This window comes from Vipera ursinii (genome assembly GCF_947247035.1).
Source record: "Vipera ursinii genome assembly, chromosome: 3".
Classification (NCBI taxonomy): Eukaryota; Metazoa; Chordata; class Lepidosauria; order Squamata; family Viperidae; genus Vipera; species Vipera ursinii.
The window spans coordinates 96865637-96891843 of record NC_139516.1 but is presented as its reverse complement, the minus strand read 5'-3'; the positions used below and the strand labels follow the sequence as shown (position 1 = coordinate 96891843).

Below are 26207 nucleotides of genomic sequence, written 5' to 3'. Positions count from 1 at the left end.
CGTGAGGGAAGTTGTCAGGCGGTCTTTGCCGGAGTGAGGAGGAGTGACTGGAGAGAGCGCGCTTGAGGAGAAAGCGATCCTTTCCTTGGGCTCCCAGAAAGCCGCGGAGGCTGCAGCAGTTACACAGAGGTACGGTTTGTGTGTGCAGACGATGCTGCCCCTACCCTCTTTAGGTTGCCGGCAGCAGCGAGGCCGTCACTTTTGGGTAGGGAATCGCTCTCCTCCCTTCCAGGAATAGCTTGAACCGTGCCTGGGAACGGCGACGAAGCAAGCCGCCTTTTCTCTCTTTGTTGGTCGTTCGTTCATGCCCGTAGCATTTTAGCCGAGGGAATTCTGGCAGTTGTTTTTGATTGACCGATCGGAACTGTGTAGTTGCGTGTGGGGAGAAGCGGTTCACAATGCTTTCTGTAAACTTATTATAATATGAAATCCTTTCGTATGAAGTTCACAGCAATGTTCCCGACAAAAGGATATTTTGGTAGAGTATTTTTTTGTAATTTTCACTTTTTCAGAATGATTCCCCCATTTTACCTTAGCAGTAGAGAAAACTGCAAAAGATTACTGACTTTAGGAGTACCTTCGTAAAAAGATGAACAGAAAGATTACAAGCATATTTAAAAATCTTGTACAGGTAGTCCTTGACTTACAACCATGCATTTAACGACTGCTCAAAGTTACAACAGCACTGAAAAAAGGGACTTATGACCGTTCTTCACACTTACAACCATTGCAGCATTCCCCATGGTCATGTGATCAAAATTCAGATGCTTAACAACTGATTCATATTTATGACACTTGTAGTGTCCTGGGATCATGCAGTCATCTTTTGTGACCTGACAAGCAGAGTCAGTGGGGAAGCCGGACTCACTTAACAACCATGTTACTGACTTAACAGTTGCAATGGTTCAGTTAACAGCTATGGCAAGAAAGGTCGTAAAATGGGGCAAAACTCACTTAACAAATTAAAAATATAAATTTTGGGCTCAATTGTGGTTGCAAGTTGAGGACTATATACCAGGGGTGTCAAATTGCCGGCCAGTGGGCCGGACGCGTCATCAGGAAGCTGCACCCACCCCATTGCTGGCAATGGCAAAACTGTCCCGATACGTTGCACGATGTCACATGACGTCGCGAGTTTGACATGTATGATCTATACTATGAGCTTAGGCTGGAGTGATCCACCTGGGGCTTCCTGGATAGGGGCAGTGTGATTGGACAGGAATGCAGGATAGCAATAGAAGCAACTGCAACTTGGTTTCTTGAGGAATGTGCATCCCATAGTACAAATGAATAAAGGACTTATACATGTTTGGTGAATGATTTTGCAGAGGTTTTGCAAGATCTGAATATTTTATTTATTTATTTTATTTTAATTCCATTTATATCCCGCCCTTCTCCGAAGACTCAGGGCGGCTTACAAGCTTAGCAGTAGCCTTCATTCTATGTATATGCCTGCTCATTAGGGCTTTCACACACACCCCAAGCGGCATTATTACAAAGTCAGCTTAATTGCCCCCAACAATCTGGGTCCTCATTTTACCTACCTCGGAAGGATGGAAGGCTGAGTCAACCTTGAGCCTGGTAGGATGCGAACCTGCACTAATTGCAGGCAGCTGGTGTTACTTAAGGAGGCATTAGCCCACTGCTCCACCAAGGCTCCATTGGTGGATGATTGATTTGGCTGCTCGACAGGTAGCTATGGGAAATGTTCTGTACCATAATTCCCCAAGTGAATATATAGTACAACCTACTTCCACAACTGAGCCCAACATTTATGTGGCTAAGTGAGAAATTTGTTGAGTGAGTTTTGCCCCACTTTACAACTTTTCTTGTCACATTTGTTGACTTAATCACTGCAATTGTTAAATTAGTATCACAGTTCTTAAGTGAATCTGATCAGAAAGCCCTGGGATACTACAAGTGTCATAAATGTGAGACAGTTGTTAAGCATCCGAATATAAATCACGAACCCATGGAGATGCTGCAATGGTCATAAGTGTGAAAAATGATCATAGGTCACTTTTTTCAGTGCCATTGTAACTTTGAACGGTCACTAAATGAACTGTTGTTATCTGTAATTACCTGAATACATTGAGTAGAAACATGCATTCTATCTTCAATGGCATTCTTTCTATATCATAGATTTTGGCCTGAACAATCAGTCACAAAGGTTATTTAGGCCAAACCATGGTAGAAAATGTTACACTTGAACTAGAACTTAACAATGGAATGTGTTGAGTGGGATTCAGTAAATAGTTATTTTTCTTCAGTTTCTTCCATAGCATTACTATGCAAAACAACATTGAATAAGCTAAGATATAACACTTTGAACTAATTGGAAAATGGGTGGGATGCTAATGAAAAACTGCAGTGTGTTGTATCTTGCACTCATTTCGGTTGGTTCTGAATTATAAAATATGTGGCTGCCCATCTTTTTATCAAATTCTGGGCAATATTACAAGATTTTAAGCTGTTTTATTTTTAATAAGGAAATGTTTGTGGTTTGATTTATGGTATTTCCAATTTCAACTGGTTTCATAACTGAAAACTAATTGGAAATTTTATAAAAAACAATTACATCATTTAAATTGCACATCTGATTATATTACTTTTTTTGTTGGTCTTTAGAGTGCCTTTTTAATTTAGAAATTGCTAAAATTTTACTGCTCAATATATTTTACTGTGTTGTGCGGAATGTGTTTTTCAATTTCAAATTATAAAATATGTATTTCTGTGTGGAATTTCATTAGCATATTTACACTGCTTATTTTTTAAAAGCAGAATATTGCATGTCCTAACAACGTTATATTTCAGACAGGATATTGGATTTCAGAATCTTTGTTCTGTAATGTAAATTAAACATGCATATTATTATCTTTAAATAAGAAAAAGGAAAGGAACAAAGTAAGGAAAGGAACAAAGTAAACTTGACAAAATAGTTTATTAAGTTCAGAAATTAAAAGTAATTGTAGGAATCTTAGTAACACCAGAAGATAATACATCAAATTAATAAATCACTTCTAGAAATTACAACTTGAAATCGTCAAATTTTAATTGCTTACTAGAAATGCATTGGAGACATGAATTTCATATAGTTGCCTAAATATTTTGGTCTCTGGATGCAGGTATAGTGATTATGCTTATAATGGCAGAATAACTTTTAATTACTTAGACCAGCATAGGATAGATAAGAAATTATGAAATTACTTTTTCTTTTAAAAAATAAAAAAAATATTTTTATTAGTATGTATGATCAACTGAATCAATTGCCCTTATGAGTTATAAAACCTCTGGGATTGAAGAAAAAAGTAAAATATTAACTCACTGGCATTGTCCAAAGAAAATTGGTTCATTTAGGAAGGTTTCTTTAGAATCATGTCAATGAATATTTATTAGGAAATAATCTCTTATACTTACTGTATCTAGTATATTTTGTATATAAAAGATTCTCATTCTGAAGGTTTTAATTGAAGTTGGAACATTTTTTTCATTTGCCGAATTTATTCTGAAAGAAATGTTTTGAGTAATTGTCTTAATAAAGCTGACCATAAAGTCTGGATTCCATATAGATGAAATAATTTTATTGTGTTTCTTCAGGAGACTTCTTTATACTGAGAAGCAATGGAAGAAGGAGCAAGTCCATCGCAGCCAGGCAATGAAAACCAGATATCAGATTCTGAAGATGGATGCGGGTGGCAAGTTACAGACATGACTAGACTGCGCCGTTTCTTGTGTTTTGGTTCCGAAGGAGGTGCATTCTATGTCAAGGAACAGAAACTGAGCTTTGAAAGTGTAGATGCTCTTTTGAGGCTTATTGAAGGTGGCAAAGGTTATGAAGCAGTACAAGAAATAAAGACATTCAGCCAGGAAGGTAGAGCAGCAAAACAGGATCCAGTATTGTTTGCGCTTGCCATTTGTTCACAATGTTCTGATGCCAAAACCAAACAAGAAGCTTATAAGGCTGTCCCTGAAATTTGTCATATACCAACCCACCTCTTCACTTTCATCCAGTTTAAAAAGGATCTAAAGGAAGGCATGAAATGTGGCATGTGGGGCCGGGCCCTGAGAAAAGCTGTTTCAGTTTGGTACAATGGGAAGAATGACATGGCGATTGCTTTAGCGGTGACAGCATACAAGAAGAAAAATGGCTGGTGTCATAAAGACCTTCTCAGGTTATCACATCTAAAGCCTGCAAATGAAGGTAACAACAAAACAAGTCAATTTTCTGAATCAACAAGGATGGTTTGCAACAAGTAATTTTAAAACATTTTGCTTTTGTCTTTATATTTGAACAAAAGAGATGGAGGAGTGAGACATGGATGTATAATTCTGTAAAGCAAGCCATGACAAACTGACATATAAAAGTGTAAAATATTGGACAGAATACAGAACGTTCACTTTAAAAAAAATATTGACATATAGGTAGTCCTCAATTTACAACAGTTCATTTAGTGACCATTTGAAGATACAACAATGCTGAAAAAGTGACTTATGACCATTTTTCACACTTAATGACCATTGCAGTGTCTCCATGGTCACATGATCAAAATTCAGATGCTTGGCAACTGACTCATATTTATGATAGTTGCAGTGTTTCAAGGTCACGTGATCAGCTTTTACGACCTTCTGACAAGCAGAATCAAGGGGAAAGCCAGATACATTTAACAACTGTGTTGCTAACTTAACAAATGTAGTGATTTGTGTAACAACTATAGCAAGAAAGGTTATAAAATGGAGCAAAACCACTTTCTTGCTTAGCACCAGAAAGTTTGGCCTCAATTGTGGTCACAAACAACCTGTATTGCTTTGTTTTATAATAGGGGAGAATCTAATAGTTTTTAATTTTTTAAAATCAAAAGCTTGAGATTTTTCTATAAGTAATTTTTGTTACTGCTACAAATAGCAAAAGCAATAGAAGAATTATAGCAGAAAGAATGCCCACAATCAGTCCTAAAGACTGAGGGTCAGATGAATAAATTGTGAAAAAGGCATTGTATGTGTCCGTATGTATTTAATTAAATATTAACACTACTTATTCTTTTGCTTTTATACTATCTTCCACTATTTATATATCAAGGTAACATAAATAAATTGCTAGTTTTGCTAGGATGCCAGAAAATACCAAATACAAAATAAATACACTTTCCAGCCTAATTGATAACTTCACATTATTTTGGAGTTCATATTTCTTTTTAAAATATGTTCTAAATTAGAAATAAAACTTACTGTATTTCAACAGGCCTGGCCATTGTCACTAAGTATGTAATGAAGGGATGGAAGGAAGTCCAAGAGACATATAAAGAGAGCAGGCTTTCTGCTGAGGCTGAAAAAGTGTTGACGTATTTGGAAGCAGTGGAAAGGGTAAAGCATACAACGGATGAACTGGAAGTGATTCATTTGATAGAAGAGCATAGTTTAGTTAGAGAACACCTCCTGACAAGTCACTTGAAATCTAAAGAGGTAAGGAAATTAGAGAAACATTAGTACTTTAAATCACACTATATAATGTTGTTTTCTGCACCTTATCACTCCTCTGTTTTTACAGTACTTTTAACAATTTTTACATGTATTCTTAGTTTTACATGTATTCTTCATGGCATGGGACCAGGTTACCTGAGGAACTATCTTGCTTGTCCAAATTATATTGTCACATTCGACGTGGTCAGGTGGGGAGGGCATATCGTGGATCCTGATGGTTAAAGAATTTTGCCTTATGAGAGGAGAGAGATCTGTTTTTAACTTTGTTCTTATTTATGCTTTTATATTTTGTGACATGTTTTTATTGTGAGCTGCCCAGAATTACATAGCTGAAGTGGATTTTGTAGAAATGTGACGAATGAATGAATAAATACATTTACATGATTCCTGTACAGTTATGTGTATTTATACTGAGTATGTCTTTTTCTTTAAACACATGACTTTTCCTTACCATTGAACTTCATTTTGTACAAGGTATGGAAAGCGCTGCTACAGAACATGCCCGTAACAGCAATATTGAAGAACCTGGGAAAAATGACAGCAAATTCTGTTCTTGAACCGGGAAGCTCAGAGGTAGCAATGGTTTGTGAAAAATTAAAAGATGAAAAACTTCTTAAAAAGGTAAGGGTTTTTTTAATGCATTGTTCGTGTGCTCATTGTATTCTAGCAATGTCTATTAATTGATTTTTTAATAGAAACCGGTATTGAAAAATAAGCTTAATAAATCATTGCACAAATGCTTAATAAATAAAACTACTACAGGATATCCCAAATAAAGATATTTAGTAATAGGCTAGGTTTGGACTTACAAGCATGTGTAACAGAGGTATCCCCAGCATAGCATCAAACTGCAAATTTATCTAGGAGTAATAGTTGCTAGAACTCGGTGTGACTTAGTCTAAAACAGTATTTCTTAATATTTTGATCATGGAGGAAGCCTTAAAATAATTGTCAGGTCTGAGGGAGCCTCTTGCATAAAAATTATTGTGTTTACAGCTCATAGTAGATTAACATTATCAGTAAAGCATGATCAGTAGATATAATAATCCAAGAAATAATTGTCAATGTTCTTTTGATCTGTTTTCTGTGGATCTATTTTGTGCATTATTTTTGTTGGCCTCCCCTCTACCACAAAGGTACTAACTCTAATGCAAGTCAGTAATATGGGTAGAAGAAAGTTCAGTTTTTCATTTTAAATATTCTACATTTTATAATTTTATCCAAATTTCAAGATGCTAATGATGAATAGTATGTGCAAGGGTAGTTTTTTCCCTATTTGAAACTAAAAATGATTTTTTAGCCCTCCTTCTTGGAAGAAAATCTGGTTATGCTTAACTTTTTATTGAAATTATTTTTTTCTTCCTTTCATAAATTTCTGAATAACTGACAAAGAGACAAATAGGATTTAATTTTTTCAAAGGTAGTTCTGCTAGATTTTATGTAATAAAACAAATATTGTAAATTGATTGTACTTAATACTATTTATATTAGGAGAATTGATATAAAATTGAATACAATATTTTAAAAGCTGAGATCCATTGTGTAAGAATTTCAACTACTATGACAGCTGGTATTATATAGTACACAAAGCTGAAAAAAATATTTTTAATTTTAAATCACAATCTCCTGTGAAATCCAATGATTCTATGATATGCCATGTGAGAAAGGCTGATCTAGAATATGCTTGCATAAAAAATGTTGAGTCCAGATATCCATCAACAATTTTCTTATTTCTTACTCTTCGTATTTGTGTATTATCCAGTGTATGTGGTGAATGTTTCTATATTAAAAAAAGCTTTTTATAGAAAAAAAACTACTGAACTCTGTTGCATTTAATAAATGTTGACAAAATCTGTTGTATTATTAGCTAGATTACACAAGATTTCATTGTGCCTTTGGATTTTTGTCAAGATTGTTGTTGTTTGCACTATTATGGACATTCTTTTTTGTTTACTCTTTCCATTGTCAGTTTTTAGAGTGGTTAGGAATTAAATAAAGATAATAGTACCAATTGATAGAGTTCATAACTCATGCCCTGTATACAAGGTAGTCCTCAATGTATGACCACAATTGAATCCAACATTTCCCTTGTTAAGTGAAACATTTGTTAAATGAATTTTGCTCCATTTTACAACCTTTCTTTCCACCGTTGTTAAGTGAAACAGTGCAGTTGTTAAGTTAGTAACATGGTTGTTAAGTGAATCTGGCTTCCCCATTGATTTTGTTCATCAGAAGGTTGCAAAAGCCGATCACATGACCCAAGGACACTGCAACCGTCATAAATATGAGTCATGACCATGTGGATTCTGCAATGAAAAATGGTTATGAGTCACTTTTTTCAGTGCCGTTGTAAGTTTGAACGGTCACAAAATGAACTGTTATAAGTCAAGGACTACCTGTACATCTAATTATTAGAAAGATCTGCTGATGACTCTGTGCTCTTGACCAAATTTATTGTGTTTATTTGTTATTTGTTTCTACCACAAACTGAAATAGCCACATCCTATTTAAGATTGTCAGGTCTGTGTGGGGAGCTTTTTATCTGTCTGTCTGTCTGTCTGTCTGTCTGTCTGTCTATCTATCTCTATCTGGTTTTAGGGCGGGGGGTTGGAATGAACTGCTACTTAGATTCTAGTCACTTAAAAAGAACACTAACATCTTTTTCACTGGATTTTATAAAGTTACTTTAAAATATATAACTATTATTGACTTCCAATTTTATATGATATAGGATAATGTTATATGTCATGGACCTTTCAGTTTAATTGAATTATAGTATAATATTGTATCAATTTGCATTTTATTCAGTGTCTATTTTTGCCTAGTTTTATGTGCCTAACAAAGCTATTACTGTTTTACAGACGGGATGAATTATTTTACAGGCAATTAAAGGGGGGTTGGGTATCTATGTATGTGTGCCTCCAAATCATTCCTGACCCGTGCTGATGCCTAGAGATATCCCTGCAGTTTTCTTATCAAGATTTTCGGGAGTGGTTTGCCTTCCTTGGGCTGAGAACAACTGGCCCAAAATGAGCCCGCTGGCTTTCTACATAAGGCAGGACTAGAACTTGCAGTTTCCTGGTGCCTTAAATCGTTCCACCAAACTAAGTGGATTAAGTAATCAGTACTTATTAATTAATAGTTTTGATCTTGACTCTTATTTATTAAAAATTACCTGTCTTATGTTGGTTGATTCAGAGTGTAGAATCTTTGGGGTTGATTTCATGGGAAGTTAGCAACTCTAGTCGATGAGGGAAGATGACCACAATTGAGCCCAAAACTTCCATTGCTAAGCAAGATAGTTATTAAGTGAGTTTTACCCCCATTTTACAACTTTTCTTGCCACAGTTGCTAAGTGTGTCACTGCAGTTGTTAAATTAATAACATGATTGTTAAGTGAATCTGGCTTCTCCATTGACTTTGCTTGTCAAAAAAGCCACAAAAGGTGATCACATCATCTTGGGACACGGCAACTGTCATAAATACACTCCAGTTGCCAAGCATTCAAATTTTGATCATGTGATCACAGGGATGCTGCAATGGTCACGAGAGTGAAAAATGGTCATAAGTCACTTTTTTCAGTGCTTGTTGTAACTTCAAATGGTCATTAAATGAATGGTTGTGTAAGTCCTGTACAAGATTTTTAAATATACTTGTAATCTTTCCTCTTGTTCATCTTTTTACGAAGGTACTCTTTAAAGTCAGTAACCTTTTCAATGCTTTCTCTACAGCTAAAATGGAGGAATCATTGTTTTCCTGAAAAAGTGAACATTACAAAAAATACTGTACAAAAATATCCTTTTGTCAGGAACATTGGCTGTGAATGTCATATGAAAGGATTTCTCTTGTGTAATAGCTTTACAGAAGACGAAATTTGTGAGGTCACCATATAAATTTGAATCTCTAAATCAACCAAATAAACCATTGAATTAATAACTGATTTTTTAAAAAAAAATATCTAAGGAATACTGTAGCAGTTATTTCTAGCAATAATACTTTGAAAACATGTTAAAAAGCTGCTTTGCACTCTATATTCAGAATACTTAAATAAGTATAATTTTCTATTCCAGAATCATTATCTTATAGCTTACTTAATTAGCAGAAATTATCACTGGAAGGAGAAATTAACATTTTTAGTCTGTTTTCCAAAATTCTTTAGGCTCAAATACACCCATTCCATATTTTGGTTGCATTAGAAAACTATAAAGGAGAGCGTGGTTATCGGGGAAAACTGCGCTGGCAACCAGAGAAGGACATCTTGGAAGCTCTAAATACTTCATTTTACAAGTCCTTCAAGGTAATGGTTAATAAATATTTATTTAACTACTTTCAGTATAAGTCTGAAGCATTTAAGCAAAATCTCTTTAGGGAAGTTCCGATTTTGGCAATAAAGACTAAAAGAAGGATGGTAAATGTTCCTAGGATGTTTGTCGATATTCTTTATGAGCAACCCATAACCGTCAAGGGCTGTAGTCTTTCTTCCCCCCTCCCTCTTAAGACTCAAGGAGATTTAGTCTGCAAATTATGGTGTGCACTTGGTTGCTTCAGCTATAATGTATATTTGGGAAAATATGATATTGGTGGTGGCAGGGTGGTGAATTTGTACCCTCTTCTCATATATCTGTATTATTTTTGTAATCAACTAATATTTCTTTGATTAATACCATTGCTTCTGAAAGCACTCACAGCTGTGAAAAGTCATATAATTAAAACAATGTTAAAAAAATATATGTTCTGACTTCATTGCCTCTTTCTTAGGCATTAGAACCAATGGGAAAGCGTATCTTAGTTGCTGTTGATGTTAGTGATTCTATGTTACAAAAGGTTTTTGGTAGTGTGCTGAATGCTAGTACCATTGCTGCAACAATGTGCATGGTAAGAGACGTCTCAGTTTTATGATATTTTTTGGTCCTAAACTTTGGGTTGCAATGGTGGTGTTCTGATTTCCCAAGACTAAATAGATTATAATTTGGTAAAGCTGAAGATATCTCCCTCATGTTTTGATAGATAAAATTTTAAAACAAAATTAACATAGGTATTAATTCCTATTCTGCTTACTTCTTCAGATATAAATCAAACTTTTGTTTTATTTATCCTGTTTATTTTCAGATAACATGGTCAACATGTTATCTGGGGTTTTTATTACTATTTTATCGGGGGTTTTATTAATGTATTTATTGCTTTTATTTATGGGCATGTATTTAATAACTTTTTAATTTTTGTAACTTCATGTTTTATTCTTGCCCTGTACACCGCCCTGAGTCCCTCGGGAGAAGGGCGGTATAGAAATATTAATAAATTAAATTAAAATTAAATTTTCCAAAAATATATAAGGACATATTTCCTTTAATGACTCCCAAATGTCTGTGTGTGTTTATAATTTGAGTAACTTAATTGCTGGACAGTATTTGGTCACATGTTGATACCTTTCATTCATTCCATGCCTTACTAGACAGTTGTTCTGTACCAGCCTACTACCGGCCCTGCAGAAAAGGCAGGGACAACCCCTTTACAAAAAGGCAAGAGGCTGGAACTAAGCCTGCCAAATTTATTGACATAAAACAGAGCAAACAGAGCAAAACTAAACACGAACCATGAAACAGGAGCTATTCAAACGGTTGCCTTCAGCAGACCAGCCCTCCCACAGATTCCCCTTTTAAACAGTTCAAGGCGTGGCTTCTCTCTGCCTCCTTCCGAGGTGCCCCATTGCCTTACTCTGTTTAGTCCTGATTGACTGCCTCCTGCGTCGGGCGTCCTTGAACAGGGCCAGCTGTGGGTCATCTTCATCCACGCTGTCAGGCTCACACAGCTGGGTCTGCGTCGTAACCAAATGGGAGGGGCCTGGCTGAGGGCTCTGCGAAGCCTCAGGGCTGTTCTCTGCAGGCTCTCCAACACCCCCCTCCTCCTCCTCTGAATCGTCCGACCCAACTGCCGACCCCACAGGCTGACCTTGAATCACAACAACAGTCTTGTCATGCCATTTGTCTACAATACATAATTTTCCTGTTGCTCAAGTTAGGCAGGCAACAAATAATTTTTCCGGTGATTAATGCCTCCTGTACTAAAGCAAATGTTTGGCTAAGATGATGCATCCCTTCAGTGCCTGTTCTACAAGTCAAGGAACCATTATGCAAGATTTGGTAATCAGATTTTCAGCACTTGTATCCAAAGAAAATAACAACTTAAGAAGGTCTGGGAGAAAGGACTAGCATATTGTGGAGCGTTAAAAGAGGGATAAATTAGAATAGAAAAGGCTTGTGAAAACGGCTATTTCACATTTGAAAAACAGAGAAAGCTTGTCCGAAAGGTGCTTTTTCAAGAGAAAACTAGACTAGACACAGAAAGCTTGAGTGCAGAAATGCTTTTTAGTTTAACAAACAGGAAAATAACATTCTATCTTTACCTTTGGTCATTTGTTTTTTACCAGGTTGTGGCACGCACTGAAAAAGATTCCCACATTGTTGCTTTTTCCCATGATATAGTTCCTTGTCCTGTGACTGAGGATATGACTTTACCACAAGTATTACAGAAAATGTCTGAGGTATCTAATATTCTTAAAGTCACCCTGTAGTTTTATATGAGAACAGTTAACCTAATGTATTTATCATGAAAAGAAGTATTTTACTAAGTCTTAAACAAGTAATTCTTTTTCATAGAAGTATTTTATTTTCAAGTGACTCTTGTTTCTTGCATGTAGCACATGTTAATTTTAATACCATGGTAAAAAGGAAAGCACATTGGCCTGAGTAATCCAGTACTTAAACTTCATTAAGAAAAATGGAAAATGGCTAACTAATAAGAGATATAAGAGTGTATTGATATGCTTTGATTTTACTTGAAGTGAGTCAGTATATAATTTGAAGGCACTATTACATAATAAGTTACGGGATAAAGAGAAAAAAAGTAAATGAGCTGGCTTAATAGAAAAGAGCATGTAAATTTGTTTGGGACAGTAGATATAATGAATGATAATTTCCCTGGGAAGTGGTCAGATTGTTTTTGTGATCAAATTCATAATTAAATTAGTGTATGGGTTTATGGAAGGAAATAAAACACAAAAGATTGCTGCAAAAACATTGAAAAACTTTAATGGTTAGATTAAGGGTAGATGCAGAAGAGGATGGGAATCAGCCCTAGATTTGTGAAAGATCTCTTGGTAATAACTTTTTTTTAAAAAGGAAACACGGATCTGAATGGACATGGAAATATTGGTGGGCAAGCTAGTCCTCTCCATTTGATATTGTGCAGCCTTCTATAAACTTTGCCCATCCTACAGTAAACATAGAATCATATATGCATATCTGTTTGGATGCTCTGGGGACTGTAGATTTATCTGTGCATGTGTGGGAGATGAAAAAGGTTGCCACTAAATTAATCCTCAGGCCAGAGGATTTTCCTCCTTTTTTCTGTTAACAACAATTCTGTAGGTTGCATTTGCTGTGCTTTGCTGTGTACCTTCATTTGCCTGTCAGTTTGGCATCTCCAGAGGACAGGTTCAAGGGACAAGTAGTGCAGGTCTCTGTCTGAAACTGTACTGCTATTGCAAATTACAGGAGACATTGGTTTGATGGGAAAAAATAACTTAGCTGACATTTGATCACTTCCCAGGGAAAATGTCATTCGCTACAGTTGCAAGAAAAAGTATGTGAACCCTTTGGGATTACGTGGAGTTTTGCATGAATTGGCCATAAAATACGCTCTAAACGTCATGTAAGTCACAACAATAGAAAAACACAGTCTGCTTAAAATAATACTACACAAACGTTAGCTGTTGTCATGTTTTAATTGAACATAAGATGGAAACATTCACAGTGCAGAGTGGAAAAAGTATGTGAACCTTTGGACTTAATAACTGGTTAACCCTCCTTTGGCAGCAATAACCTCAAACAAACGTTTCCTGTAGTTGCAGATCAGACCTGCACAACGATCTGGAGTAATTTTGGACCACTCCTCTTCACAAAACTGTTTCAGTGTAGCAATATTCGTGGGATGTCTGGTGTGAATCGCTCTCTTAAGGTCATGCCACAGCATTTCAATCGGGTTGAGGTCAGGACTCTGACTGGGCCACTCCAGAAGGCGTATTCTGTTCTGTTGAAGCCATTGTTTTGTTGAATTACTTGTATGCTTTGGGTCATTGTCCTGTTGCATCACCCATCCTCTGCGGAGCTTCAGTTGGTGGACAGATGGTCGTACGTTTTCCTGCAAAATGTCCTCATAAACTCTGGAATTCATTTTCCCATCAATAACAACAATCCGTCCAGGCCCTGAGGCAGCAAAGCAGCCCCAAACCATGATGCTCCCTCCGCCATGTTTTACAGTGGGGATGAGGTTTTGATGTTGGTGTGCTGTGCCTTTTTTTCTCCACACATAGTGTTGTGTGTTTTCCCCAAACAACTCAATTTTGGTTTCATCTGTCCACAGTATATTTTGCCAGTAGTGCTGTGGAACACCCAGGTGCTCTTTTGCAAACTTCAAACCTGCTGCAATATTTTTTTTGGACAACTGGCTTCTTCCGTGGTGTCCTCCCACAAAAATGTTAGCATGTGCCAGAGATTTCTGTAGGTCTTTAGCTGACACTCTAGGATTTTTTTTACCTCATTAAGCATTATGCACTGTGCTCTTGCAGTCATTTTTACAGGACGACCACACCTAGGGAGAGTAGCAACAGTGCTAAACTTTCTCCATTTGTAGACAGTCTGTCTTACTATGGACACATGAACATCAAGGCTTTTGGAGATACTTTTGTAACCCTTTCCAGCTTCATGCAAGTCAACAATTCTGGATCGTAGGTCTATTGAGAGCTCTTTTCTGCGAGGCATGGTTTACATCAGACAGTGCTTCTTGAGACCAGTAAACCCAAAACAGGTGTGTGTTTTTAAAGGGCAGGACAGCTGTCAGCAACACATCCAATATCATCACACTGATTGGAGTCAAGGTTGGCTCACTCCTGGCTCCAATTAGCTCTTGGAGAAGTCATTAGGCTAGGGGTTCACATACTTTTTCCACCCTGCACTGTGAATGTTTTGTTCAATTAAAACATGACAACAGCTAATGTTTGTGTAGTATTATTTTAAGCAGACTGTGTTTTTCTATTGTTGTGACTTACATGACGTTTAGAGCGCATTTTATGGCCAATTCATGCAAAACTCCACATAATCCCAAAGGGTTCACATACTTTTTCTTGCAACTGTATATCGAAATACTACCAAAACACTCATATCTGTAACCTTTAGTTGAGCGAAGTGATGCAACATAGGGCAAAACCTTTTAATCAAGGTACCTCAAATGGGTAAAGTTACAAAATGTGGTGACTCCTTACCTTGAGGGAATGAAATTTGGGAAAGTTGTAGCTGCTTCAGTGCTGCTGCCACCATGCTGTTGAGACAATTTGATCATCAACGTTTCTTGAAAGCTTCTGGCCACTCTCTTAATCCCTTCTCGACTCAACAGTAGTGATTTGTTAGCCTTATCAGGAAAGGAGAAAGGAAGGAAAAGGGGAAGACAGGAGGGTGGGAGGGAGGGAGGGAGGAAGGAAGGAAGGAAGGAAGGAAGGAAGGAAGGAAGGAAGGAAGGAAGGAAGGAAGGAAGGAAGGTAGGTTTCCAGGGCTCACTGCTGGCTTTCCACAAGGAAACTCAATGAGGAAGCTAAATGGAAGAGAGAAGTTGTACCCACTCTCACTGGGTTTTTGCCCAGAGTTTTTCTAGATAAGGAAGTATCTCTGAAAGAATGACCCAGTTCACAGATTGTCTGGTAGAATATATATGTTATCACCAGTGTGTGAAATTAGACATTTTATGGAATGCCTAGGAAATCTATAGAATGACAAAAATGGGACATCAAAATATGAAACACTTAATATTTTACATATTTTCTAGGCATTCTTTGTTGTTGTTGTTGTTAGCTGCGAAGTCGTGTCCGACTCATCGCGACCCTATGGACAACGTTCCTCCAGGCCTTCCTGTCTTCCACCATCTTCTGGAGTCCATTTAAGCTCACGCCTACTGCTTCAGTGACTCCATCCAGCCACCTCATTCTCTGTCGTCCCCTTCTTCTATTGCCCTCGATCTTTCCCAGCATTAGGCTCTTCTCCAGTGAGTCCTTCCTTCTCATTAGGTGGCCAAAGTATTTGAGTTTTAGCTTCAGGATCTGGCCTTCTAAAGAGCAGTCAGGATTGATCTCCTCTAGGACTGACCGGTTTGATCGCCTTGCAGTCCAAGGGACTCGCAGGAGTCTTCTCCAGCACCACAGTTCAAAGGCCTCAATTCTTTGGCGCTCAGCCTTTCTTATGGTCCAACTTTCACAGCCATACATTGCAACTGGGAAGACCATAGCCTTGACTATACGCACTTTTGTTGACAGGGTGATGTCTCTGCTTTTTAGTGTGCTGTCTAGATTTGCCATGGCTTTCCTTCCCAGGAGCAAGCGTCTTTTAATTTCTTGGCTACAGTCCCCATCTGCAGTGATCTTGGAGCCCAGGAAAACAAAATCTGTCACTACCTCCATTTCTTCCCCATCTATTTGCCAGGAATTGAGAGGGCCAGATGCCATGATCTTGGTTTTCTTAATGTTAAGTTTCAACCCAAGTTTTGCACTCTCCTTCTTCACCCGCAACAAGAGGCTCTTTAGTTCTTCTTCACTTTCTGCCATTAGAGTGGTATCATCTGCGTATCTTAGGTTGTTGATATTTCTTCCAGCAATCTTAATTCCAACTTTTGATTCATCTAGCCCTGCCTTTCTCATCAGGTGCTCTGCATATAAGTTAAATAGGCAAGGCGACAGTATACAGCCTTGCCGGACTCCTTTCCCAATTTTGAACCAATCAGTGGTTCCGTGTCCAGTTCTCACTGTTGCTTCTTGACCCGCATATAGGTTTCTCAAGAGACAAATAAGATGGTCTGGTACTCCCATCTCTTTAAGAACTTGCCACAGTTTGTTATGATCCACACAATCAAAGGCTTTAGCATAGTCAATGAAGCAGAAGTAGATGTTTTTCTGGAACTCCCTAGCTTTCTCCATGATCCAGCGTATGTTGGCAATTTGATCTCTAGTTCCTCTGCCTCTTCGAAATCCTGCCTGTACTTCTGGTAGTTCTCGATCCACATACTGCTGAAGTCTAGCTTGTAGAATTTTAAGCATGACTTTACTAGCATGAGAAATGAGTGCAATGGTGCGATAGTTTGAACATTCTTTGGCACTGCCTTTCTTTGGAATTGGAATGTAAACTGATCTTTTCCAATCCTGTGGCCACTGTTGAGTTTTCCAAATTTGCTGGCAAATTGAGTGTAGCACTTTTACTGCACTGTCTTTTAAGATTTTGAATAGCTCAGCTGGAATACTGTCACCTCCACTAGCTTTGTTGTTGCTCAGCTTTTCTAAGGCCCACTTCACTTCACATTCTAGGATGTCTGGCTCGAGGTCAGTGACCACCTCATTGTGATTATCTGGGACGTTAAGCTCATTCTTGTATAGTTCTTCTGTGTAATTTTGCCACCTCTTCTTAATCTCTTCTGCCTCTGTTAGGTCCCTGCCATTTTGGTCCTTTATCATGCCCATTTTTGCATGGAATGTTCCCTTCATCTCTCCAATTTTCTTGAAAAGATCTCTGGTCCTCCCTATTCTATTGTTTTCTTCCATTTCTTTGCACTGTTCATTTAAGAAGGCATTCTTATCTCTTCTAGCTATTCTCTGGAATTCTGCATTCAATTGGGCATATCTATGTTTTTCTCCCTTGCCTTTCGCTTTCCTCCTTTCCTCAGCTATTTGCAAAGCTTCCTCAGACAGCCATTTTGCTTTCTTGCATTTCTTTTTCTTTGGGATGGTTTTGGTTGCTACCCTGTTGTACAATATCGCGAACCTCTGTCCATAGTTCTTCAGGCACTCTGTCTATCAGATCTAATTCCTTAAATCTATTTGTCACCTCTACTGTATATTCAACAGGAATATGATTTAATTCATACCTGAGTGGCCTAGTGCTTTTCCCTACTTTCTTCAGTTTAAGCCTAAACTTTGCAAGGAGAAGCTCATGGTCTGAGCCACAGTCAGCTCCTGGTCTTGTTTTTACCGACTGTATAGAGCTTCTCCATCTTTGGCTGCAGAGCATATAGTCGATCTGATTTCTGTGTTGACCGTCTGGTGATGTCCATGTGTAGAGCCGTCTCTTGGGTTGTTGGAAAAGAGTGTTTGCTATGACCATCGTATTCTCTTGACAAAATTCTATCAGCCTGTGCCCTGCTTCATTTTGTACTCCAAGGCCAAACTTGCCTGTTATTCCGGTTATCTTTTGGCTTCCTACTTTAGCATTCCAATCCCCCATGATGATAAGGACATCATTTTTTGGTGTTACTTCTATAAGGTGCTGTAGGGTTTCATAGAACCGGTCAATTTCATCCTCTTCAGCACTGGTTGTTGGGGCATAGACTTGGACTACTGTGATATTGAATGGTTTCCCTTGGATTCGAACTGAGATCATTCTGTCATTTTGAGGATTGTATCCCAGTATTGATTTTCCTACTCTTTTATTGACTATGAAGGCTACTCCATTTCTTCTGAGGGATTCTTGCCCGCAGTAGTATACCTGATGGTCATCTGAATTAAATTCACCCATTCCTGTCCATTTTAGTTCGCTGATACCTAAGATGTCGATGTTCAGTCTTGACATCTCTTGTTTGACCTCGTCCAGCTTTCCTTGATTCATGGATCTTACATTCCAGGTTCCTATGGAGAGAAAATCTTTACAGCATCGGACTTTCCTTTCACCACCAGACACATCCACAGCTGAGCGTCCTTTCGGCTTTGGCCCAGTCGCTTCATTCTTTCTGGCGCTACTAGTACTAGCCCTCTGCTCTTCCCCAGTAGCATATTGGACGCCTTCCGACCTGAGGGGCTCATCTTCCAGCATCATATCGTTTTGCCTTTTGGTACTGTCCATAGGGTTTTCATGGCAAAGATACTGGAGTGGGTTGCCATTTCCTTCTCCAGTGGATCACGTTTTGTCAGAACTCTCAGCTATGACCTGTCCGTCTTGGATGGCCCTGCACGGCATAGCTCATAGCTTCATTGAATTACGCAAGCCCCTTCGCCACGACAAGGCAGTAATCCATGAAGGGGCTAGGCATTCTATGCAATACCAAAAGGCAAACCAGCAAAGTATAAAATATTCCCATTAATATGCCATTCTAGCCTTCCTTGTTGCAACAAGTAGGTCAATACTGGTCTTTTTGTCTTGTTTTTTCAGTAAGAAAATCCTGTACCTTCTTTTTCATTTCTTCTTTAATTTTCATAAACCCCTTTCAATAAAGGATTAGGGTTAACCCTAACCCTAACCCTTTTCATGGCTTTCTTTTCATACTTTTCCTAAATAGTTCTTGTCATTCTGCATCTTGCCTAGGTATTATATACAATGCCTAAGGAAAGTGTGTAGCATATTAAAATAGCAGACACTTCATACTTTGCCTAAAAACATCACACATTCTATAGATTTCCTAGAAAGGCAATCTACAAGATGCCAGTTTTTCATACATTGCCAATAACATATATACAACAACAAAGTTTGCAATCTTAAATGAAAACTTTTATTCACATTCCCTTTGTTAGTTCCCTGGCAGAAATATTGCTAAGTTTAAAAAGCTTTTGCTGGCTTGTTTGAATCTTAATATATATATAGATGTATATATATATACTTATAGATTCCAAGGGGCTCCAATGATCGTTCTTCTCCAGTGCTCTGGGCCCAAAAGACAGGTGTAGCAGTTGATGTTTTTATTATCTTCATGGATTGTGAGACCTTTGCTGGAGATGTTCACCCTGCTACAGCATTGAGACAGTATAGAGAGGTAAGTATTCTTTAAATAATGTAAAATAAGTAAAATGTTTCTTTATAAAATTTTGCATTCTTAAGTAGTTGCCAGCTTTCTGATGATTTATTTATTTATTTTATTATTACATTTGTATACCGCCCTTTCCCTGAGGATTTACTTTATGTTATAACAGAGAACCATTTTCTGGAATGGTTTTGGGCAAACAATATAATTATAATCCTAAAGTAGAATGAAATATAAATATATAAAATTATATTTTAAATATTGTGTTCAGTGCATACTAGTTTAGTCCTGTTTATATTAGTCTTATATCAGCACTGCTTGTGACTTTCTAGCTATCTGCACTATAGTGATCTGATCTAGAAGTGTATTGGGCTCACATAAGTGATCCACAAGTGGAACAGTGCTTGTTATTAGATGCAGAAAAAGCTATTTAAGGACAAAGCAGAAAGAATGAGCAGTACAAAGAAAAGGGACTACCACAAATAAGAAAGAAAGCAAACTTTTAAGAAAAACCCCATTTGCCACATTCAGGTTTCCCTAATTGTAGTTGTGATAGTTGTGATAAAAAATCTTGGCAAAATACTGAAAAACAGTAAGACTTCCCACTTTGCAGGAAGATAACAATAATATGGATTGTGCACTTCAGTAATAAAGTATGTAAGACTTGGCTTTTATAAATAATTTTTTGTTTCGCAAATATAGTCTGAAAAAAAGTATTTCTCTCTTTTTATCTGATTGTAGAAAATGGGTATTCCATCCAAGTTAATTGTTTGTGGAATGACATCAAGTGGCTTTACTGTTGCAGACCCAGATGACAGAGGGATGCTGGATATTTGTGGTTTTGATACAGGGACACCCATTGTCATTCAAAACTTCATTTTGGATTTGATCTAAACCTGTGAGCACCATTTTTTCTAAAGCTATTAACTTCCTGAAGAATTGACTGGGACCTATCAATTGAATTAACAAGACTCTATTAATTCAAGGCTAAGTTTCATACCCCTGTTGGAGTGTTAACATTTTAAAAGAGATGTAAAAACAGTCGGTGGAATTTCTACTTTCTGAACATACTGTTTACATCTATTGTGCATAATTCTAGGTTTCTTATTGCTTTTTAGAACTAAATATGGAATACAGTGAATGCTTTTAATTTTTTATATTAGTTTAACTATGACAATGTATTCCATTACTGAAGATTTTATTTTCCTAGAATGAATTATTGTGTTAATCACAGGGAATCAAATGATGAGACAGGGCTTCATCTTTTTATACTGTTTCAGGTTAACAACTGTTTGATTGGCATAACTTATTCTATTATCTGAGAAAAATGAGCCACATATGCATTACAGGTTATATTACTTCTATCATTGCTTATTAGTTCTTATTACTTTATGGTTGCCATTTACCACTGGCAACTTGATGATCTCCTTGTGTTTAGCAGACATTTTGTATTAAGCAGTGTTGGGAAATCTGGAAACAACAGATTATTCCCAAACATACTGATTTGATGATTATACTTTAGTCTTTGAAATTCTTGTTTCAAAAAAAGTCTTGCAAAGCCCATCAATTTTGTGCACATTATAGTCTAGCTCAATGGTTCTCAAATTTGACAACCTTAAGATACGTGGACTTTAACTCCTAGAATTCCCCAACCAGGAAATTGCCAAATTTGAGAAATACTGATCTAACTGGTCTGTGTTTTATTTCTTGACAATGGATACTTTTATTTCAGTTCTTAGAAGTATCCATAGTTTCAGGCACCCCATCTCAATTTCTGCACAACATCCTCCACATGGCTCAAACACCCCCCCCCCCACATACACTATGTATATATTCTATTATACTATACTGTAGCAAATTAAGGATCCAAAAAAGGAACATACACAGAATCCTTATACTATACAATATTTCCCATGATAATACATACATGTCATCAAATCAAATCCCAGAAAAGAGCCTACGACTTAATAGACATTAATGTATTCTTTAGAGAAGAGATGGCAGGAAGATGAAACTTTACCCTGCTAACAATGCCCAAATGCTTCTCTTGGAAGCGTTCCATTCACTGAAACAGAATTTATGTAAAAGCACCTCTGAGCAAGATTATTTTCTTCTTCTCTTGTCCATTATGTACACGAAGATGCCAGTGCTTGCTGTTCAACTTCTTCAACTAACTTCTTCAGATAGTCTGGGTCGCTGAAGAAGTATATGTAGAGTTTGCGCTCCATCTTCTGGAAGTGGCCCTGCAGATATTTGTTTTGGGTCTCAGGGTGTCCATTAGAATTTCAAAGAGTTTAGCTTGTGTGATGCGAAGTTGCTCCAGAGGTTCTGACAGTTTCTGAGCATGAAGCATTAACTGCTTGGAGTTACCATACATCAAATATTACAGTGCCTTGTTCTCAGACTTTAGTTTAAGATACTGAGTAAATGGGGTGGCTAGCTGTACTTGAAGCATTCGGAGTTCCTGGCACAATCATGAACCTGTGCTTGCCAAAGTCTCATATGAATGTGAAAGTTGTTTCTCTTGATTGTGTTTGCCTAGCATCTCCACAACTGTAAGGTAGTGAGGTCACTAGGATCTATCAAAATCCGTGGGCATTGCTTAATGGAGAATCTTGAATCCTCAGGGCAAGATTGCCATTCTTCTAACTGAGGTTCTTTCAGGACAGTCATCAGTCCCTCCAGCTTAGTTCCAGTCCACTGCAGTTCCTTTTCAACGTCAGCAAGAGTTTCAGCACCTCAAAGTGGCTGAGCTGGCCCAATAACTGGTCAATAGCTTCCTCTTGTACATGTTCAAGATACTTAAAGTCTCATGTTTTCCAAGTCTAGTTCTCCATTTATTATAGGCAAATGAACAAGGTGGGCAATGCTTTGAAGCAATGGCACAGGCAATTGGGTCTTTTCGTTTATCCCACTTTGGAGAATGCATAACTGTTCCTGGCATCTAGTCACACAAAAACTTAACTCACTCTTCTCTTCCTTCACCTTGTTCTCCTTACTGACTTTTAAAACTTCTGACCTTTGCAAAATAGATGAAATTGCTGTAATTCTTGCAATGGTCATGACTGTAACTGTTTTGCTCCCAAGGTATGTTAACTCCATGTGTCCCAGTTCTTCCCTATAACTTCCCATGTTTTTAAGGTTTGTTTGACCAATTTCTGTCTGTGCCCGTTTTTGAAAGAAATCCTGAATAGGTAGGCCTTCAGTCTTGAAATAATCTGCTGTTGGTTGATATATTTTTTCTAGCAAGTCTTTCTGTTTAAATTGTGGCTTATTGCTGAGCAGTTGCTCTTCAAAATTTCCAAGATTATTTTGTGATTATCAGGATTATCAACATAAACTAGGCTCTTGTCTTAGTTGCAGTTGCTCAGCTAGTTTAGCTGTAGATTCTGAAGTTAGCTGTTCTGTAATATCGCTTTGCCCATTTTTTTCATAAGTTGTTTGATCGATCTACATATTATTGATAATAATGTTCACAAAATTTGGAAACAATCTCAAAAAAGCTTTCGTGAGTTTTTCTTCCGTTTCCAGGTAATGCCCTAGATCTCGTGACAAAATTAATTGCTTATACCCAGGCCCCTTATGCCAGTGTGCTAACTTCTCTGTTATCTGACAAACCTCACTCTGGATACTGTTGCTGTGAAAATTCTCTTGCTCATGCTTTAGATGTATCTTCTTTAGTTCTGTTTGCTCTTTTTTTCCCGCCTGCTAAATGGCAGAGCTTTTGTTTCAAACTGTCTACACAAATCTGAAGCTTGTTGCGTTGCATTAACTCGACATGCATATTGATTCTTCAGCATCTGTAGCTCTTGTTCAAGTAAATCAAGCAGTAGGGCTTCATTTTCTTGTAGCTCACTGTTCAGCTGAAAAAAACTGGCTACATGTTCTCAATACTTTCTCCAATGCTTCACCTTCTAAAGTAGGCTTCTCAGAAATTACCAGATTCTTATAGGCCTCTAGTTCTGTAGGAGTCAGCACATTCTCTTCTCCCACTATGTTGCAGAACTATTCCAGAAATTGTTCTGTCTCAGGAACAGAAAAAGTCAGTCAAAGGCATTCCCATGAAAAGTAGTTGCCTTGGGATAGATGGTTTTTGAGACCTCTACAAATTCTGCTCTTTTGTCAGTGGCCTTCATCAGGAAAGCCCTGGAGCGTCTCTGTGTTTGGATTGTTCCTCTAGCCTAACCCAAGAAGATTCCTTCCTGACAGTGGATAGTAGAAGGTTTCTCAAGCAAGTGTTTTTTCTGATTTTTTTAATAGAATCAGAATATCAGAAAATAAAGAACAGTTTCTGATGTTCTTTATAGAAAATGTGGTTTATCATATCTTGAAGCAAGAGGAGAAAAAGTGAAAAAGAAGCAAAGATATCAACCATTAATAAAACTAACCATATTCATGTGTTACTTGTACAACAGTTAACACAATAAATCAGAAATGGACACACATTTCTAGCCCCGCCTTAACATGATGACTGATCTGTCTTTCTGAACATATTAACATTTGCAGAGTAGTCTTTTTGTGCCAGAATATCTACTTAAATGTAGGATTGCTGTGAGTGCAAGACAGCTGATTACTTGCTGTTTTAATTTATATAAGGAATCACATGTTCGTAAAGCATGTAATTTAATGAAATTCACCCTTTGTTGATTCCCTTGTGTCCTAATGCGAGGACCATCACTGCTGGTAGGCAAATCAAGATCAAGATCAACTGCAGAATTTTGGCAAGGAGATAACCTGTTGCTGATCTGAATTTGGCATTCCAGTTGGGTCTGCTGGGAGTTGTGCCATTCCAGATGTTGCTGTATTCCAAATTGTCCATCTTTGTCCTAGAAAATAAGTTCATATAAACAATACATTGTCTTTTAATTGAACAGAACAGTTATAAGGTAGTAAATTGATGGGCTGAGCAAGACAGGCAGCTTATACAGAAGACAGTTTCACAACTGATGTTGCTGTTCTTTTTCTTCCTATATTACAGTCCGCTAAACTAAACTCCCCATAGACCAGGAAACCTTTCTGTCTCATATGAGCAATAATGTGAAAACAATTTCTTATATTTAAGGCTTCTTAGCCCAATGCATAAACTTTCAGCTTGGTGCAAAATCACTCTTCCTGGTTTGGGCGGTTCTCCTTTGCCGCAATTCTTAATGATATACCGTAGCAGGAAAATCAGGACAGTTTTTATGGTAGTGTTTACTGTAATGCAAGGTTGGCAAACTGATGAAGAGGAAAACTAACCAAGTTTGACTAGCCAAGTCACAGATGACTTAATAGCTACATTTTGATTTTCATTGAGCATATGATGCTTGCAGACAAATTGGTTGCTAAACCAGGCTTAATGGGGTATTGTGACAAATGAACATATCCTTTGCTTTGAAAAACACCTTTCATTGACTTAGAAAATCGAGAACCAAATGTTAGTGCTGAGTGGGGAATCTGTCCCCCTCTATACTATTAAAATGCACTTCCCAGCCTCCCTCATCGTGAGCCAGATTTATAATTTAGTAACATCTGGAAAGAATCATTTCTCCACCTTTGGCTAATGTATACGCATCTATATACATTCTGTAACCAAATCCTCTTAAAGAATTCAAGTTGATAAACTTGTAAACAGTTGGTAATCAAGATTGTGACAATTGTCTACTCCTTACCATAGATTTTCACTGTATACTTATGATAGCTGTTCACATTTTTTTTCATAATTCCAGACATAATGTATATTTTTTTAGATAAAAATGGCTAGAGAAATTGTTTTGACTCAATTTTCCCCAACTTGGATGGGAGGTGATAGAAACTGTGGTTTAGCACATCAGGTAAAATTATGGAAAGCTCCTGAAACTCAATTAAAAGTGCCGAAACAAATACCCAGATTTTGTATACTGGGCAAAATTTTGCACTGCAGGTTATAAAATCTGATACTAAAAAATAGTGATGATATAGGTTTGTAATATTTGTTTGCTTGGAAGGCTTGTCAATTAAAGTTCCCCCAACTACTTCAGCTCTCCTGTCTGTAACAAATTTGCATTGGAGACCTGGGGCATTTTGGAGCAGATACTAGAGTGGATAGAAGGGAGATTTATTTTTAATACAAGTCCTTTCGTGCAGCATTTGGATGTAATTTGGTAGAAGCAGCATGCCTGCTTTATGTAGCTACAATTTTTAAAAAGCCCTAGAATAATCCTGTCAGAATAATGATCAATTTTTGGAATAGTTGGAGAGGAGGAAGTTGCTTTGGAAATGCTGATCTGTAGTTATTCTACTGTTCTTTACAGAAATAGCAGTTGATCAACAGCTGCTCTATTAAAATAATGAATTTTAAAGAACTTGTAGATGTATCGACCTTTCTGTAAATTATCTTTATTAAAGAATATTTAAGTATCTAAAAGGGTTTCTACAGTGCCGCACAAGGCGTTTTACCTTGAGTAATAATATGTACTCTAAAGTAGTTTTGTCTATTTTTTGAGAGGATTCTTACTGCATTTCCTATTTAACTGTAAAAAAATAAAAACATGGTTCATATTATTATTATTATGACTCATTTTTGAGAGAGATATTCAATATAAGGTAATACACCCAACTGATGTATAAATACTACAGGCAATTTCTGACAAGTATAGAAATATTGCTGAGCCTGGAAAGAGTTGCTACACATAAATATGAATTGTAACTATAAATGTGTGGCTTTTAAGACATTTGCAAAGATCTAATTATAGTTGTAATTAATAGAATAAGTTAATTGTATAAGTGGAAATTGACCTAAGTTACCTTATAGGTCTTTTGACATAAGGATATGTCTTAATCTATACTTAATCCTGTATACTTAATCTATACAGCTATGCTTAATCATGTTCCTACCCTCTTTATAAATAGTTGTGATTTTTATAGTTCTTTTATGGAGAAATGCCAGT

The 26207-nt window shown here is 37.2% G+C and overlaps 1 protein-coding gene, 1 long non-coding RNA gene and 1 pseudogene across 4 annotated transcripts; 1 reads left to right on the top strand and 2 right to left on the bottom strand.

The window, feature by feature from the left end:
- Nucleotides 1-7: 7 nt before the first annotated feature.
- RO60 (Ro60, Y RNA binding protein) lies at nucleotides 8-20241 on the top strand. Of its 2 annotated transcripts, XM_083358895.1 has the most exons (9): nucleotides 8-129; nucleotides 3598-4201; nucleotides 5240-5460; nucleotides 5953-6099; nucleotides 9638-9775; nucleotides 10237-10353; nucleotides 11906-12019; nucleotides 19165-19311; nucleotides 20041-20241. In XM_083358895.1, the coding sequence occupies exons 2-9, from the start codon at nucleotides 3622-3624 to the stop codon at nucleotides 20191-20193; spliced, it is 1617 nt and encodes a 538-aa protein (XP_083215021.1). In that variant the 5' UTR covers nucleotides 8-129; nucleotides 3598-3621; the 3' UTR covers nucleotides 20194-20241. The 2 variants fall into 2 exon arrangements, with proteins under 2 accessions (XP_083215021.1, XP_083215022.1); XM_083358896.1 differs by lacking the exons at nucleotides 8-129; nucleotides 10237-10353 and having other exon boundaries at nucleotides 2886-4201.
- LOC310638130 lies at nucleotides 4049-11590 on the bottom strand. The gene is made up of 3 exons (XR_014492041.1): nucleotides 11194-11590; nucleotides 5227-5452; nucleotides 4049-4189 (listed from the first exon to the last, which is right to left on the bottom strand). It is a non-coding gene; the product is annotated as an uncharacterized lncRNA (long non-coding RNA).
- A 1184-nt stretch (nucleotides 20242-21425) lies between the features above and the next one.
- LOC310638121 (HAUS augmin-like complex subunit 3) lies at nucleotides 21426-23435 on the bottom strand (annotated as a pseudogene). Its single transcript has one exon. The product of its transcript is annotated as an HAUS augmin-like complex subunit 3 (transcript).
- Nucleotides 23436-26207: the final 2772 nt, after the last annotated feature.